The sequence below is a fragment of the Podarcis vaucheri genome (assembly GCF_965113315.1).
Source record: "Podarcis vaucheri genome assembly, chromosome: 12".
NCBI classification, from domain to species: Eukaryota; Metazoa; Chordata; class Lepidosauria; order Squamata; family Lacertidae; genus Podarcis; species Podarcis vaucheri.
Window position 1 is genome coordinate 29,507,120 of NC_138750.1, and position 15,621 is coordinate 29,522,740.

Consider the following 15,621-nt stretch of genomic DNA (forward strand, 5'->3'; position numbering starts at 1 on the left):
CTTTTAACATCACAGTAATCCAAGTTTATGCACCAACTACTGGTGCTGAAGAAACTGAAATTGACCAATTCTATGAAGACTTACAAGACCTTATAGAAGTGACACCAAAGAAGGATGTTCTGCTCATTATAGGGGATTGGAATGCTAAAGTAGGGAATCAAGAGATAAAAGGAACAACTGGCAAGTTTGGCCTTGGAGATCAAAACGAAGCAGGGCAAAGGCTAATAGAGTTCTGTCAAGAGAACAAGCTGGTCATCACAAACACGCTTTTCCAACAACACAAGAGACGACTCTACACATGGACATCCCCAGATGGGCAACATCGAAATCAGATTGATTATATTCTCTGCAGCCAAAGATGGAGAAGCTCTATACAGTCAGCAAAAACAAGACCTGGAGCTGACTGTGGCTCAGATCATCAGCTCCTTATAGCAAAATTCAAGCTTAAACTGAAGAAAGTAGGAAAAACCACTGGACAGGTAAGATACAATCTAAACCAAATCCCTTATGAATACACAGTGGAAGTGAGGAACAGGTTTAAGGATTTAGATTTGCTGGACAGAGTGCCTGAAGAACTATGGGTGGAGGCTCGCAACATTATACAGGAGGCAGCAACTAAAACCATCCCAATGAAAAAGAAATGCAAGAAAGCAAAGTGGCTGTCCAACGAGGCCTTACAAATAGCGGGGGAGAGAAGGCAAGCAAAATGCGAGGGAGATAGTGAAAGATGCAGGAAATTGAATGCAGATTTCCAAAGAACAGCAAGGAGAGACAAGAAGGCCTTCTTAAACGAGCAATGCAAAGAAATAGAGGAAAGCAACAGAATGGGAAGAACCAGAGATCTGTTCAAGAAAATCGGAAATATGAAAGGAACATTTCGTACAAAGATTACCATAATAAAGGACAAAAGTGGTAAAGATCTAACTGAAGCAGAAGACATCAAGAAGAGGTGGCAAGAATACACAGAGGAATTATACCAGAAAGATATGGATGTCTCGTACACCCCAGGTAGTGTGGTTGCTGACCTTGAGCCAGGCATCCTGGAGAGTGAAGTCAAATGGGCCTTAGAAAGCACTGCAAATAGCAAGGCCAGTGGAAGTGATGGTTTTCCAGCTGAACTGTTTAAAATTTTAAAAGATGATGCTGTTAAGGTGCTACACTCAATATGCCAGCAAGTTTGGAAAACTCAGCAGTGGCCAGAGGATTGGAGAAGATCAGTCTACATCCCAATCCCAAAGAAAGGCAGTGCCAAAGAATGCTCCAACTACCGCACAATTTCACTCATTTCACATGCTAGCAAGGTTATGCTTAAAATTCTACAAGGAAGGCTCAAGCAGTATGTGGACCGAGAACTCCCAGAAGTGCAAGCTGGATTTAGAAGAGGCAGAGGAACCAGAGACCAAATTGCAAATATGCGCTGGATTATGGAGAAAGCTAGAGAGTTCCAGAAAGACATCTACTTCTGCTTCATTGACTATGCAAAAGCCTTTGACTGTGTTGACCACAGCAAACTATGGCAAGTTCTTAAAGAAATGGGAGTGCCTGATCACCTCATCTGTCTCCTGCGAAATCTCTATGTGGGATAAGAAGCTACAGTTAGAACTGGATATGGAACAACTGATTGGTTCCAAATTGGGAAAGGAGTACGGCAAGGCTGTATATTGTCTCCCTGCTTATTTAACTTATATGCAGAATTCATCATGCGAAAGGCTGGGCTGGATGAATCCCAAGCCGGAATTAAGATTGCCGGAAGAAATATCAACAACCTCAGATATGCAGATGACACAACCTTGATGGCAGAAAGTGAAGAGGAATTAAAGAACCTTTTAATGAGGGTGAAAGAGGAGAGCGCAAAATATGGTCTGAAGCTCAACATCAAAAAAACGAAGATCATGGCCACTGGGCCCATCACCTCCTGGCAAATAGAAGGGGAAGAAATGGAGGCAGTGAGAGATTTTACTTTCTTGGGCTCCATGATCAGTGCAGATGGTGACAGCAGTCACGAAATTAAAAGACGCCTGCTCCTTGGGAGAAAGGCAATGGCAAACCTAGACAACATCTTAAAAAGCAGAGACATCACCTTGCCAACAAAGGTCCGTATAGTAAAAGCCATGGTTTTCCCAGTAGTGATGTATGGAAGTGAGAGCTGGACCATAAAGAAGGCTGATCGCCGAAGAATTGATGCTTTTGAATTATGGTGCTGGAGGAGACTCTTGAGAGTCCCATGGACTGCAAGAAGATCAAACCTCTCCATTCTGAAGGAAATCAGCCCTGAGTGCTCACTGGAAGGACAGATTGTGAAGCTGAGGCTCCAATACTTTGGCCACCTCATGAGAAGAGAAGACTCCCTGGAAAAGACCCTGATGTTGGGAAAGATGGAGGGCACAAGGAGAAGGGGACGACAGAGAATGAGATGGTTGGATGGTGTTCTTGAAGCTACTAGCATGAGTTTGATCAAACTGCGGGAGGCAGTGGAGGACAGAAGTGCCTGGCGTGCTCTGGTCCATGGGGTCACGAAGAGTCGGACACGACTAAACGACTAAACAACAACAACAACAAAGCAGTCAATGGTTGTTCCCTTGAGGTCTTTCCAAAGTTCAGCTATTGTTAACCTTAAAAGGTGGCCAATAGAAATCTTGCTAGTAGTATCCCTGTTGTTATTCAAAAAGAGATTAAGGAGTGTCAGTTGCAGTGATGTGTTATCTTTTGAACTTCATCAAAAAGAGCAACCCAAAAGGATTGAGTCTGTGGACAGGACCACCACATATGGCATTATGTACTCTTATCCCACTCCCATAATAAGGGATAAGCTGACAGTCATGTTCCAAAGGCAGTGATGCATACTAGGTAAATTAAAAAAACAAACACTTTTTTGGGTGAAATTAAGTATTTGCACAAAAACCTTACTCACTTGATAGGCAATTATTTCTACACGCTTATGTGGCTCCCGATATTAGTATTTCTTTTTTGAAATATGGGATCCAATCTCATGCTTTCCCAGTATTTCCTACATTGGCCATAATGGCCACAGCAATAGCTGTTTGCCAGGAAAGAAGACTCCTTGGATATTAATCTTTGCATTATAACAAAGCACAACGCATAGATTCACTGGCTGTATGCTTCTGCTGATAGTAATTTCAGGGCATTCAGTGATGTTTGGGGTGTTGTAGAAGGAACCTTTTACCTTTTATTGTAGAAAAGGAACATCTCATGACATAAATATTGGGTGGTAACCAATGAAGTGCTTCCTCTAGCACAAGGATTTTTGATTGTGCAACAGAACTTCTTCTCCATCTCTCCATGTGTGCCCTGTGTGCCTTCCCTCCCCCCTCCCAAATCTACCTCAGTGGTTTGGGAGAACCCCCAGAACAGATTTAGGGAGCCTGTAGGAAGAGGATAAGTTTTGTTGTTTAGCCAGAAGTGCTAACAGAAGCACTTCCTTGGAAACCACCCATTGTGTTCTATAAACACCTAGTGCTGATCCATTAAGCTGCATGGGAGAGGAGATGATGGCACTGATGAAACGAACAATTGCAAATTGTTTTCCTCTTGTGTAGCTATCTTTGCTTATGCCAGTTGTGTTAATGTGGTTGCTAATTGCTGAACTGAATCAAATATATTTTTTATGAGCATACAGCCACTGAGGAAATAGCACTATCCTATCTGAGTTCATTCAGAAGCATGAACAATTTTCAGCGGCTCTTTCTTTTGGACAACTGTGCTGAGGATTGTAGCCTAACTCTAAGAGATCCAGATTGCTAGAGTAGATGGTTTGCTCTGTGTATGTAACAACTTCCTGCTTATGGGCACGACTGTAACACTTTGTCTTTTTGGTATGTTAGGTGCAGAGAGAATTGGCGGCTGTTCTTGCTGTTAAGGCAAGAAAATCAGGTGAGTGTATCCAGATTTGGATTTTGCATTTTCAAACCATATTAAAAGAAAGAAATATAGTATAAAGCTTATTTAATGTGACAAGAACCGCTTGACATTTTCTTCTGTTTTCCTTCTTTCCTACTACTCTTCAGTGAACTTGATGAGCTATTTTAATAATTGATCCACTAGTCTAAGCTGTTTGTAACAGTTTCTCCTACAAGTCAAGTGTTCTTTTTGCTTTTCTTTTTATATTTTGTAAATTAATGCTTATAGATCCATTGCCTTCAGTTGAAACGTATAAATTCAGATTTTGAAGATTTTTTTTTGTCACCACCCGTGCATAAGAGTTATGTTTTGCAATGGCACCATATGACTTTTTCAAAAAAAAATCTTTCTTGCTAAATATAATACATGAGTTAAATCACAAGGCTTGCCAAGGTTGCATGAACCTGTTCTTTTTAAAGCTGAGCCCATCATAGTTCGGTTTAGGCATGAACATGATGTGTGGACTTTGAGAAATATACAAAAGGGATATACCTTAATATATTTCCTGTCCCCTCCCCACTCCTTTACCTTCTGTTAATATTACTTGTATGTATGGATATGCTCGTACCCCTTCCAATCTGCGCCTCATCCCGAGGGACGAGGGTAGGGTGAGCAAGGATTACTCACCTCCGTCACTGGTGCTGTGCTGATTAGAGCGTATCCAGACGAGGTGCGGGCCCTCCTGGGGGATATCATCAATTTGTCCCTTGGCACGGGACATTCCCAGGGGAACTGAAGGAGGCAGTGGTGCGCCCGCTCTTAAAGAAAACATCATTAGATCCTTTAAAAAGGTAAAGGTACCCCTGCCCGAACGGGCCAGTCTTGACAGACTCTGGGGTTTGTGCGCCCATCTCACATCTATAGGCCGGGGGCCAGCGCTGTCCGGAGACACTTCCGGGTCACGTGGCCAGCGTGACAACGCTGCTCTGGCGAGCCAGAGCCGCACACGGAACGCCGTTTACCTTCCCGCTGGTAAGCGGTACCTATTTATCTACTTGCCCCCGGGGGTGCTTTCGAACTGCTAGGTTGGCAGGCGCTGGGACCGAGCAGCGGGAGCGCACCCCGCCGCGGGGATTCGAACCGCCGACCTTTCGATTGGCAAGCCCTAGGCGCTGAGGCTTTAGCCCACAGCGCCACCCGCGTCCTTTAGATCTATCCAATTACCGCCCGGTTTCGAATCTTCCGTTCCTGGGTAAGGTGATCAAGAGAGCGGTTGCTGAACAGCTTGGTGGGTTTCTGGATGAAACATCGGCTCTGGATCCATTCCAGTCCGGCTTCCGCGCTGGTCATGGGACCAAGACGGCTCTGGTCGCCCTAACAGATGATCTTCGTAGACAGCTGGATCGAGGTGGGTCGGGGCTGCTGATTCTTCTAGATCTGTCAGCAGCTTTCGACATGGTCGATCACAAACTTCTGGACCACCGCCTTCCAGGGCACAGTCCTTCAATGGCTGCGCTCGTTTCTCTCTGGTCGGGGACAGAGGGTGGCGCTTGGGGGGGGGAATTGTCATCGCGCCACTCCTTGGTGTGTGGAGTACCTCAGGGTGCGATACTCTCCCCGATGCTTTTCAACATCTATATGCGCCCCCTCGCCCAGCTTGTCCGGAGTTTTGGGCTGGGTTGCCATCAGTATGCCAATGACACCCAACTCTATCTGTTGATGGATGGCCATCCTGACTTGGCCCCAGACACACTGACCAGATGTTTGGAAGCTGTGGCTGGATGGTTACGTGGGAGCCGGTTGAAGCTAAATCCTTCGAAGACAGGTCCTGTGGCTGGGACGGGACGATATGGGATTGGGGGGGCAACTCCCATCTCTTGTGGGGGTGCAATTAGTGCCAGCACCATCCGTTAAGAGTTTGGGTGTAATCTTTGACACCTCCATTTCCATGGAGGCGCAGATTGCAGCTATAACAAAGGCGGCATTTTTCCATCTCCGCCAAGCTAAGCAGTTGTCTCCTTACCTCTCTCGCCCTGACCTAGCCACTGTGATCCACGCGACGGTCACCTCCAGACTGGATTATTGTAACTCGCTCTACATGGGGCTGCCCTTGAGACTGACCCAGAAACTCCAGCGGGTGCAGAATGCTGCAGCGAGACTCCTTACGAGGCCTTCGCTGCGAGATCACATTCACCCGGTGCTATACCAGCTGCACTGGCTCCCGGTGGAGTACAGGATCAGGTTTAAGGTGCTGGTTTTAACCTTTAAAGCCCTATACGGCCTAGGACCCTCATACCTACGGGACCGCCTCTCCTGGTATGCCCCACAGAGAAACTTACGGTCTTCAAATAAAAACATCTTGAAGGTCCCAGGCCACAGAGAAGTTAGGCTGGCCTCAACTAGAGCCAGGGCTTTTTCGGCTGTGGCTCCGATCTGGTGGAATGCTCTGTCACAAGAGACTAGGGCCCTGCGGGACTTGACATCTTTCTGCAGGGCCTGCAAGACAGAGCTGTTCCACCAGGCCTTTGGCCAGGGCACAGCCTGACTCCCTCCCTCGGCAATCTTCGCGGAGCTCTGGCCCAATGGTTGCCAGTGGCTTGAATTAATTAATTTTATAATGAATGATTTTAGAGTGTTGTTTGTGCTGTACTTTTGTACTGTTTTATTGTTGTTAGCTGCCCTGAGCCCGGCTTCGGCTGGGGAGGGCGGGATATAAATAAAATTTATTATTATTATTATTATTATTATTATTATTATTATTATTATTATTGCTGATACTCAACAAAGGCAAATGGGATACATGGAAAAGCATAACTGCCTGATTTGTGGCTACTCTCAGTTTGTTCCATGTTTCAGGCATTTGTCAACATCAGTCATTTAATGTTGTGTCAGGTACAAAATGAGAGTTTCCAAAATGTGGATGTTGTGGACAGTTAGTGAACAGCCCCAATAACTGCTTGGGCTTTGGGTTGGTGGAGGAACTAGAATAGTGTCATTGGCTGCCCCAATATCTGTGGAAGGGTGCATGAGATTCTTAGGGGTCTTGGCACTCAACCAGGGTCTGTGTTCCTTTGGGGACAATGAGGCATGGTGGAGTCTACAGTGTCTTTGAAATATGACTTATTTACACATATTTACACGGAAGCTTTAAGTAAAGAGAGATTTCATAGCATTCTCACCTCAGGAGGGGCCCTGTCCTTCACCGCAGCCCAGCATTGGATTCCCAGGCACATCTGTGCCTCTCTCACAGCCTTCCAATATGGCTCTGGCCTTCACATCAACTCATCCAGTTTTCCTCCTTTTCCCACAACCCCTAAATTTCAAAAGGATACTGTTATGTACTGAAGTTCTCACCCTGGGCCAGCAGGGGGATACCGTAGATAGTTATGCAAATGAAGGATCAAAAGTGACGTTCAGTGATTGGATAGTTTTAGAAAGTTGTTACAGTAACAAGGTACTGGAGCTCTATATAAGCAGGCTGACTGAGCCCTTCAGCTCAGTTCAGTTCTGGCCTCAGAATAAAGAAGAGCTGTTTGAAGAATCTCTGTGTCGTCTGATATGTTCACCCACAACTTAACTGATACATTTTTTCCTATATATGGCATCATGCCCCCATCACCTGCAGAGCCTTCCTGGTTGATAGTTTCCATTGATAGCTTAATCATTTGCTCCCAACACCTTTTGTCATTCTTAACGACTTCTATCCCAGGTGAGGCCCTGGCCTGGAAAAAAGACTTAGCCTGTATTTCCCACTGCCCTGGTATCTTTCCGTCAATACTCCAGATTGACATTCACTAACTCTAGCAGTTATGAGTGTCCTTGCACCCCCAAACTCTGTTACCCCAGATCTGGAACAGTATTATTGCTAGTGGAATTAGATCTTAATTAGTGTAGTACAGTATTTTAGGTATTAGTCACACTGCAGTGCTGCTTTGAGTAGTTGAAGTGGCAAGTACAGTACTTGGAGGTTTGAGTGTGCATGCAGGCTTTTTAAACTATTGAACTGAACACTTTACTTCATATTACAACATTTTTTCTTTTGAAGTAATGCATGTAAGGTGATTTCTGGACCAATCGTGACTGTAAAAGTTGATTTAAAAGTTAATAATTTTTAAAATAATAAATCAGGCATGCATAATTATAGTACAGTTTTATCAATACACACTCTGATAATAGGAGCTGGTTTAATAGGGTGCTTTGATTACTTTTTTCAGTGTTGCAAAATCTGGGAGCTCTGTTGATGGATGTGACGTTCATATATGGAAAAGCATTAGCTTTTGAGTAAAGATTTGCAGCCAGATTATCTGGCAACGGTATTGCTGCTATTTTAAAGCTTTAAGCAAATTTTGCTGGTGTGGGATGTACACACCTGCAAGTAAGTGCCTACTGTGAACTGACTATGAAGGAAAATGTAATTAGAAATCCCAAAAGATCCATTCCACAATGCAGATGGCTGTGTATGAGAATCAGATGTGTCCTTGTTATAGTGGAGAATTCATGATTTGCTTCTTCAAAAAGTAAATAAGGTGGAAAGAATTGGATTAAAGAAAAGCATAACCAGTAATAGTGTTTTCTGGGGTTGAACCAGGAGGATTGTGCCAAATAATTTAGGAACTTAAATGAGATTTGGACGTGATTCAAAAAAATCCAAAGCAAAAACCCTACAGCAGCATATGAAAAGAAACCGTCATAATGATAATTTAAGGACTTTTAATTGCAAAAGCTATTCCATCCGATTTAAAATGACTTTTATGTAGGATTGTTAAGCAGAAGAATGAAGTGTCTCTGAAGCCAAGTCATGCGCTGGTAAGAAAAATAGTGTCAAGTTGTTGTCACAACAGGAACAGACTTGAGGAGAAGTATAGTTTATAAAAAATGCAATTAATTCTTCTAAGACAGCAGAGAAGAGAAGATCTATCTTCTAAACAGGACAGTAATGGGGAAACTCCTTTTAGTATAGGATGCAGAAGAAACAGTATTGGGATTATAAAGATACCATGACAAAGTTCCAAAGAACCTCACAAGTAGTTTTATGTGCCCAGGAGACCTTTGGAATAATCGTGCTTGCTTGATGCCCATGTTACAAAGCCTGGGGAGATTTCAGCAGCGGTTTGTGGCACATTGAAGGAAAGCAAGTTTCTTTAAAAAAGAAAATCCACGGGATTCTTTGTTGCTCCTGCTGTAACCCTTTCTTTGAATGAGGGGGATTGTTCTGTGAGTCAAACGTAGAAAACTAAAAGAGTTCATTTTAAAGTTCTTTATTAGGCTCTTATAAAGACAACAGGAGTGCATTGTTTTGCAGGTTGAAAAAGTGCATACCTTTCATACACTATTAAGCTGACACTACAGTATTAGATGAATACGCATCTATTAAAGGGGGGGGGTGACGCAAAGGAGCTAGAAACAGTGATGGCAAATATTTCCTAGACTTGGTGGCTATCCAAAAGTTTGTTCTTTCCAGGACCCCTGTCTCGCAAGGGAGCAGGGTTGTGTTCTGACCTTGTGCTTAATCATGTGAGCAGATAAATAAATATACGAGTCTCACATGCCATACTATTTGTCTAGTATGTTGCACAGTACACCTGGTGCACTGCCTAAACCTGAAGTACATCTCTCCCTTCTCTAAAAATATGCAGTCATAAATAGGTAAAGGTAAAGGACCCCTGGACAGTTAAGTCCAGTCAAAGGTGACTATGGGGTGCAGTGCTCATCTTGCTTATGGTGTTTGTCCACAGACAGCTTTCTGGGTCATGTGGCCAGCATAACTAAATCTCTTCTGGTGCAATGGAACACCGTGATGGAAAACAGAGTGCACATAAACGCTGTTTACCTTCCTGCCACAGCAGTACCTATTTATCTACTTGCACAGGCATGCTTTCAAACTGCTAGGTGGGCAGGAGCTGGGACAGAGCAACGGGAGCTCACCCTGTTGTGGGGATTCAAACCCACAACGTTCTGATCAGCAGGTCCAAGAGGCTCAGTGGTTTAGACCACAGCTCCACCCGCCAGCATTTAAACACTCAGTATAGAGAAGCCTAGGCACAGTGTTGTAACAATGTCTACTTATTTAGCTTCCCTTGTAACGGCATCTTAGGATATTTCTGACAGAAAGATCTGTAATGTCATTTTTGCTGAAGATGCCAAAATGATATTGGAATATATGAAGAATTCCAAATCCCAAATTCGGTAGAATAAATTTAAATTCAACCACAGAGGGGCTGCTTACCTAACGTTATTCCTGTTTGTTCGGATTTCAAACTATGCCCACAAAATATCTGACTGGTAAATTCTTTAATATACTAACATAACAAGTGACGGTCATTGCATTTGTGGATCAGGCCAGGTTGAATACATTGTCCACTGTATTCGTTATTGCCCTTTATACAATTCACCTAGGAATAGATCCCCCTATTCATTCCAATATTCTTTAGAAGGTCAATCAGATGATTTCAAAATTAGATGGTAGCTTTACAAGCGCTAGCAACAAGAAAGTTACAAAGCCAGAAAAATATTTACTGCCAAGGAAATTATTTTGGGAACTTTATAATTTTAAGTGTTCATAGTTTGCAGTTCTGAAAATGGATATGCTTTAACTTGTCTTGGGTTTTTTTGGTGATTTTATATAGTACAAACAATTAAGAAAATGATGGGCAGATATCATTGATGATGGTTTCACATGTCATGTTATCATGTGACATGTTATCACTGACAATCACTTATATTTACATGTGGAACAATTAGGATGTCATGGAGAAAAAACCTATTTCAGGAAATGGATTTAAAATAATAATCAATAATTGGCACTCATTGTGGATTATAAGTCAGTGTACATAGCATTTTAATACTTGTTATTTAATGCAAGCATGCCTAGTTTCTGGTGCTTAAATTTGTGGCTTATCTCTCTTGCGGTCAATTTAGCTAGAGTAGAGAAAATGAACACTAATTAACTCCGTGTGTAATGCAATGTCAAACAGGCCACATTCTAAATTTTTAATTTTAATTGCAGATGGCTTTTTTAATGATAAGACTTTCTTCCTTGTTGAACATCCTGCTATAAGCTATCATCTGCTGCTTATTTCTAAACACTACCAAATACTCCTTTATATTTGCAGAGATGGGCTGGTAGAATCCTGTTTTCTATTTGGTATCTTAGAAACAGATCCTTCGGGACTGATTCTCTATCTGGAAACTAAACTAGCATAATGAGTAGCCTTCTCTGCAAATTCAATATTAGCTTTACACCTCAGGTTGAAAAAAAGTTAATGACCATTTGCACACCAGAGATAGGAATTTTCCTTGCATTTCATAAGGCTTCCAGTTTTAAAAAACACAGCATTACACTGGAGTAATGTATAGTTAGATTGATTTAAATTACACGCTATAATCATGAGGACACCCAAGAACACTTCAACGAGAGGGGGGAAATCTAGCATCAATGACACTTAAATTTGATACAGGCAGTTCTTGCCACAATGATCCCAATGGATAGGAGAGATACAGAAATGACAACCGGGATGTAAAAAATTGATATGCTTGCTTGGTGGGAGGAGAAGAAAGAGCTGCATACGTAGAAAGAGCTTTTGTTTTGTGTGCATATTTGCATTTGCTGCAGTAGATTCCACTATCAGAAACAATTTGCCTTTCAAACTAAAAACCTCTAATATCTTTCGCGGCAGGAACTGTTGCTACAAAAGCAACATAAAAGTCCATTTTATATGGGTGTTTCCTATATAGGTAAAAGTAAAGGGAACCCTGACCATTAGGTCCAGTCGCGGACGACTCTGGGGTTGTGGTGCTCATCTCGTTTTATTGGCCGAGGGAGCCGGCGTACAGCTACCGGGTCATGTGGCCAGCATGACTAAGCCGCTTCTGGTGAACCAGAGCAGCGCACGGAAATGCCGTTTATCTTCCTGCCGGAGCGGTACCTATTTATCTACTTGCACTTTGACATGCTTTTGAACTGCTAGGTTGGCAGGAGCAGGGACCGAGCAACGGGAGCTCACCTTGTCGTGGGGATTCGAACTGCCGGCCTTCTGATCGGCAAGCCCTAGGCTCTGTGGTTTAACCCACAGCGCCACCCGCTGTGGGTTAAACCACTAATATATGTATTACTAATTTGGATTCAGACCAGTATACCTTATTGAATCAATGGTGTATATATATTTATACATTGGTATTTACCTTGCCAACAAAGGTCCGTATAGTAGTAAAAGCTATGGTTTTCCCAGTAGTGATGTATGGAAGTGAAAGCTGGACCATAAAGAAGGCTGATCGCCGAAGAATTGATGCTTTTGTATTATGGTGCTGGAGGAGACTCTTGACAGTCCCATGGACTGCAAGAAGATCAAACCTATCCATTCTTAAGGACATCAGCCCTGAGTGCTCACTGGAAGGACAGATCGTGAAGCTGAGGCTCCAATACTTTGGCCACCTCATGAGAAGAGAAGTTTCCCTGGAAAAGACCCTGATGTTGGCAAAGATGGAGGGCACAAGGAGAAGGGGACGACAGAGGATGAGATGGTTGGACAGTGTTCTCGAAGCTACCAGCATGAGTTTGACCAAACTGTGGGAGGCAGTGGAAGACAGGAGTGCCTGGCGTGCTCTGGTCCATGGGGTCACGAAGAGTCGGACACGACTAAACAACAACATTTAGGGTTTAGTCGTGCACTCAGTCGCGAAATCTGTTCAGCAATGTTTTTAAGTCTCAGCCTTCATCCTTAACCATTCTTGTTATCTATGCATTTTGGCACATGCAAAACCAATGGTGTCTCCCATCTGTTTTTAGCCATTTTTTTCATTTTGGGAAAGATTTGTATTCAGCTGGTTTGAATAGTTCTCTTTGTGACACTTTATGCGACACCTTAGTTCTCTGCCAACTAGCTGATAGAGAACATTTTGTATGCTTTCGTTTCAAAATATATGCATAGGCGGGACAAAGGAAGAACCACACAACTTAATGACAACCCAGAACATACGCAGTATTGAATTCTTGCATTCTAAGCCATTTCAAACCTTTTCCTGAGTTTTTTTAGTTTCTTTGCTTTATGTGGTTTTACAATCCTCCATATAGGATTGATGATACATTGCAAGTATTATACCTTGTTTGCTGCTATATGAACAGAAGAACAACCTGCTGAATCAGGCCAGTGGCCCGTCCAATCTAGCATTCTTTTGTCACAGTGGCTGACGTGTGGAAAGCTTTATTATTATTTAAGTTCCTTTATCTACTTGTCAAGCTGTGGAACTTCCGTCTGCTTAACTTGCCTTGATGCTTGTCAGTTGCAGCTCATGGACAGGCTCCCCTTGCTAGCTTAGTCTATATTTACATCTACATAATTGACAGGCTGTGTAGGTATAGGCAAACTCGGCCCTCCAGATGTTTTGAGACTACAATTCCTATCATTCCTGACCACTAGTCCTGTTAGCTAGGGATGATGGGAGTTGTAGTCCCAAAACATCTGGAGGGCCGAGTTTGCCTATGCCTGTTCTAGTGCATTGTTGTTTAGTCATTTAGTCGTGTCTGACTCTTTGTGACCCCATGGACCAGAGCACGCCAGGCACTCCTGTCTTCCACTGCCTCCCGCAGTTTGGTCAAACTCATGTTCGTAGCTTCGAGAACACTGTCCAACTGTCTCGTCCTCTGTCGTCCTCTTCTCCTTGTGCCCTCCATCTTTCCCAACATCAGAGTCTTTTCCAGGGAGTCTTCTCTTCTCACGAGGTGGCCAAAGTATTGGAGCCTCAGCTTCAGGATCTGTCCTTCCAGTGAGCACCCAGGGCTGATTTCCTTAAGAATGGATAGTGCATAGGCATTAATTTTTGTGTGCATGGTCCCTGGAATTTGGTCTGTAGAAAGAGTTAACCCTAAGTCCTGTGGCAAGGAAGGAACCTCCCACGGCCCATTAACACACACCAAATTATTATGGTCAATTAGTCTTAAATGCTTTGAGATCCCTTCCTGCAGATTGAAGAACATTACTAATGAGTGGGTCAGTGGTACATGGGTGGGGTCTTCACATGCCAACAAGGGTACTAGCCTGTGTGTCTGCTGAATCATTCAGCACAAAATGGTCAGTGGTAAGTGTTAAATGTTAACACCCTATAAAGTTAATGGGAGGAAATTCACACCTTCCTAGACTTTATTGTTTCTAGTCTGTTTGGCCGCAAAAATTTCTTCACCATAATTCATTCGTTTGTGTAGAGAAGTTTATCTCGCCAACCAGAAGTAGTATAATTTTTTTTAAAACCTACACAGTGCAATGGACAAGCCAAATGCCAAGAGTTTTATGGCTCTTATTGTAATTAGGAATAAACACTTCAAATTAAAAACAATGTTGTTTTTTTAATCAAGGAAGTTCTGGACTATGTATGACACAAAATGAGCATATGCAATAAGCTAACAAGAAAGATGAGGTATACATGTATTTTATAAAATATATAAGCAGCCCATACATATTCAGAAGCTCTGAATAATGCCTTAGTGGATAGCTTTAAAATGTAAATATGTTGTTAGGACCTTATAACTCCAGATGATCCTTATGCTACTATTTTTTTTAAAGGAATTTCAGTGCATTTGCCTGATGTGTCTTGTAATGTCTGCTGTTTGAATTTAAATATCATTTTGGATGGAAGTGGACACCCAAGATCTCAGGAAGCAATACACAGTGGATTACATATTAACTGCATTTAAATTTAAGCTTTTGTTCCTTTGGAAACAACCCCCTTTTCTGTATCACAGCCAGGCATAGTGTTATGTGTACTACATACATATTTAGGCATATCTTGCTATCTCTGGTGATGATTTGTTTTTCTCCCTCATCCCCAGTTTATTGGCTGGATATCCCCAGTATCTCTATTCCAGCTATTAAACCCAAGCTCCTTTTGTTAAAAATCCAAATTCTAGAAACAGAAGATTTCAAAAAGTTGATACATATTAAAGACGCTTAATTGGAATGGATTTCTCTTTAAGGGTTGTGTAACTTTACCCCCCCTTCATGGATCACTGCCTTGCCGTGGCGAAGGGGCTTGAAGAACTCAGAGAAGCTATGAACTACGCCGAGCAGGGCACCCAAGATGAACAGGTCATAGTGGAGAGTTTTGACCAAACGTGATCCACCTGGAGTAGGAATCGGCAAGCCACTCCAGTATCCCTGCCAAGAAAACTCCATGGACAAAGACAACAGGCATATAAAAGTTATGACACTGGAAGATGAGCCCCTCAGGTCGGAAGGTGTCCAACATGCTACTGGGGAAGAGCGGAGGACAAGTACAAGTAGATCCAGAGCTGATGAAGCGGCTGGGCCAAAGCCGAAAGGACGCTCAGTTGTGGATATGCATGGAAGCGAAAGGAAAGTCCAATGCTGTAAAGAAAAATATTGCATAGGAACCTGGAATGTAAGAACCATGAACCTGGGTAAGTTGGATGTGGTCAAAAATGAGATGGCAAGAATAAATATTGACATCCTGGGCATCAGTGAGCTAAAATGGACGGGAATGGGCGAATTCAGTTCGGATGACTACCATATCTACTACTGTGGGCAAGAAACCCGTAAGAGAAATGGAGTGGCCCTCATAGTCAACAAAAGAGTGGCGAAAGCTGTACTGGGATGCAGTCTCAAAAATGATACCATAATAAAGGACAAAAGTGGTAACGATCTAACTGAAGCAGAAGACATCAAGAAGAGGTGGCAAGAATACACAGAGGAATTATACCAGAAAGATATGGATGTCTCGTACACCCCAGGTAGTGTGGTTGCTGACCTTGAG

The 15,621-nt window shown here is 42.9% G+C and overlaps 1 protein-coding gene across 3 annotated transcripts in view; it reads left to right on the forward strand.

Annotated features, from left to right (window-relative positions):
• RAPGEF5 (Rap guanine nucleotide exchange factor 5) overlaps window positions 1-15,621 on the forward strand; it is a 139,837-nt gene that overhangs the window by 25,693 nt on the left and 98,523 nt on the right. For all 3 annotated transcript variants that reach the window (XM_082193906.1, XM_082193908.1, XM_082193907.1), the window contains exon 7: window positions 3,843-3,891. In XM_082193906.1, coding sequence (XP_082050032.1) covers window positions 3,843-3,891 — 49 coding nt within the window. The remainder of the gene's footprint in view (window positions 1-3,842; window positions 3,892-15,621) is intronic.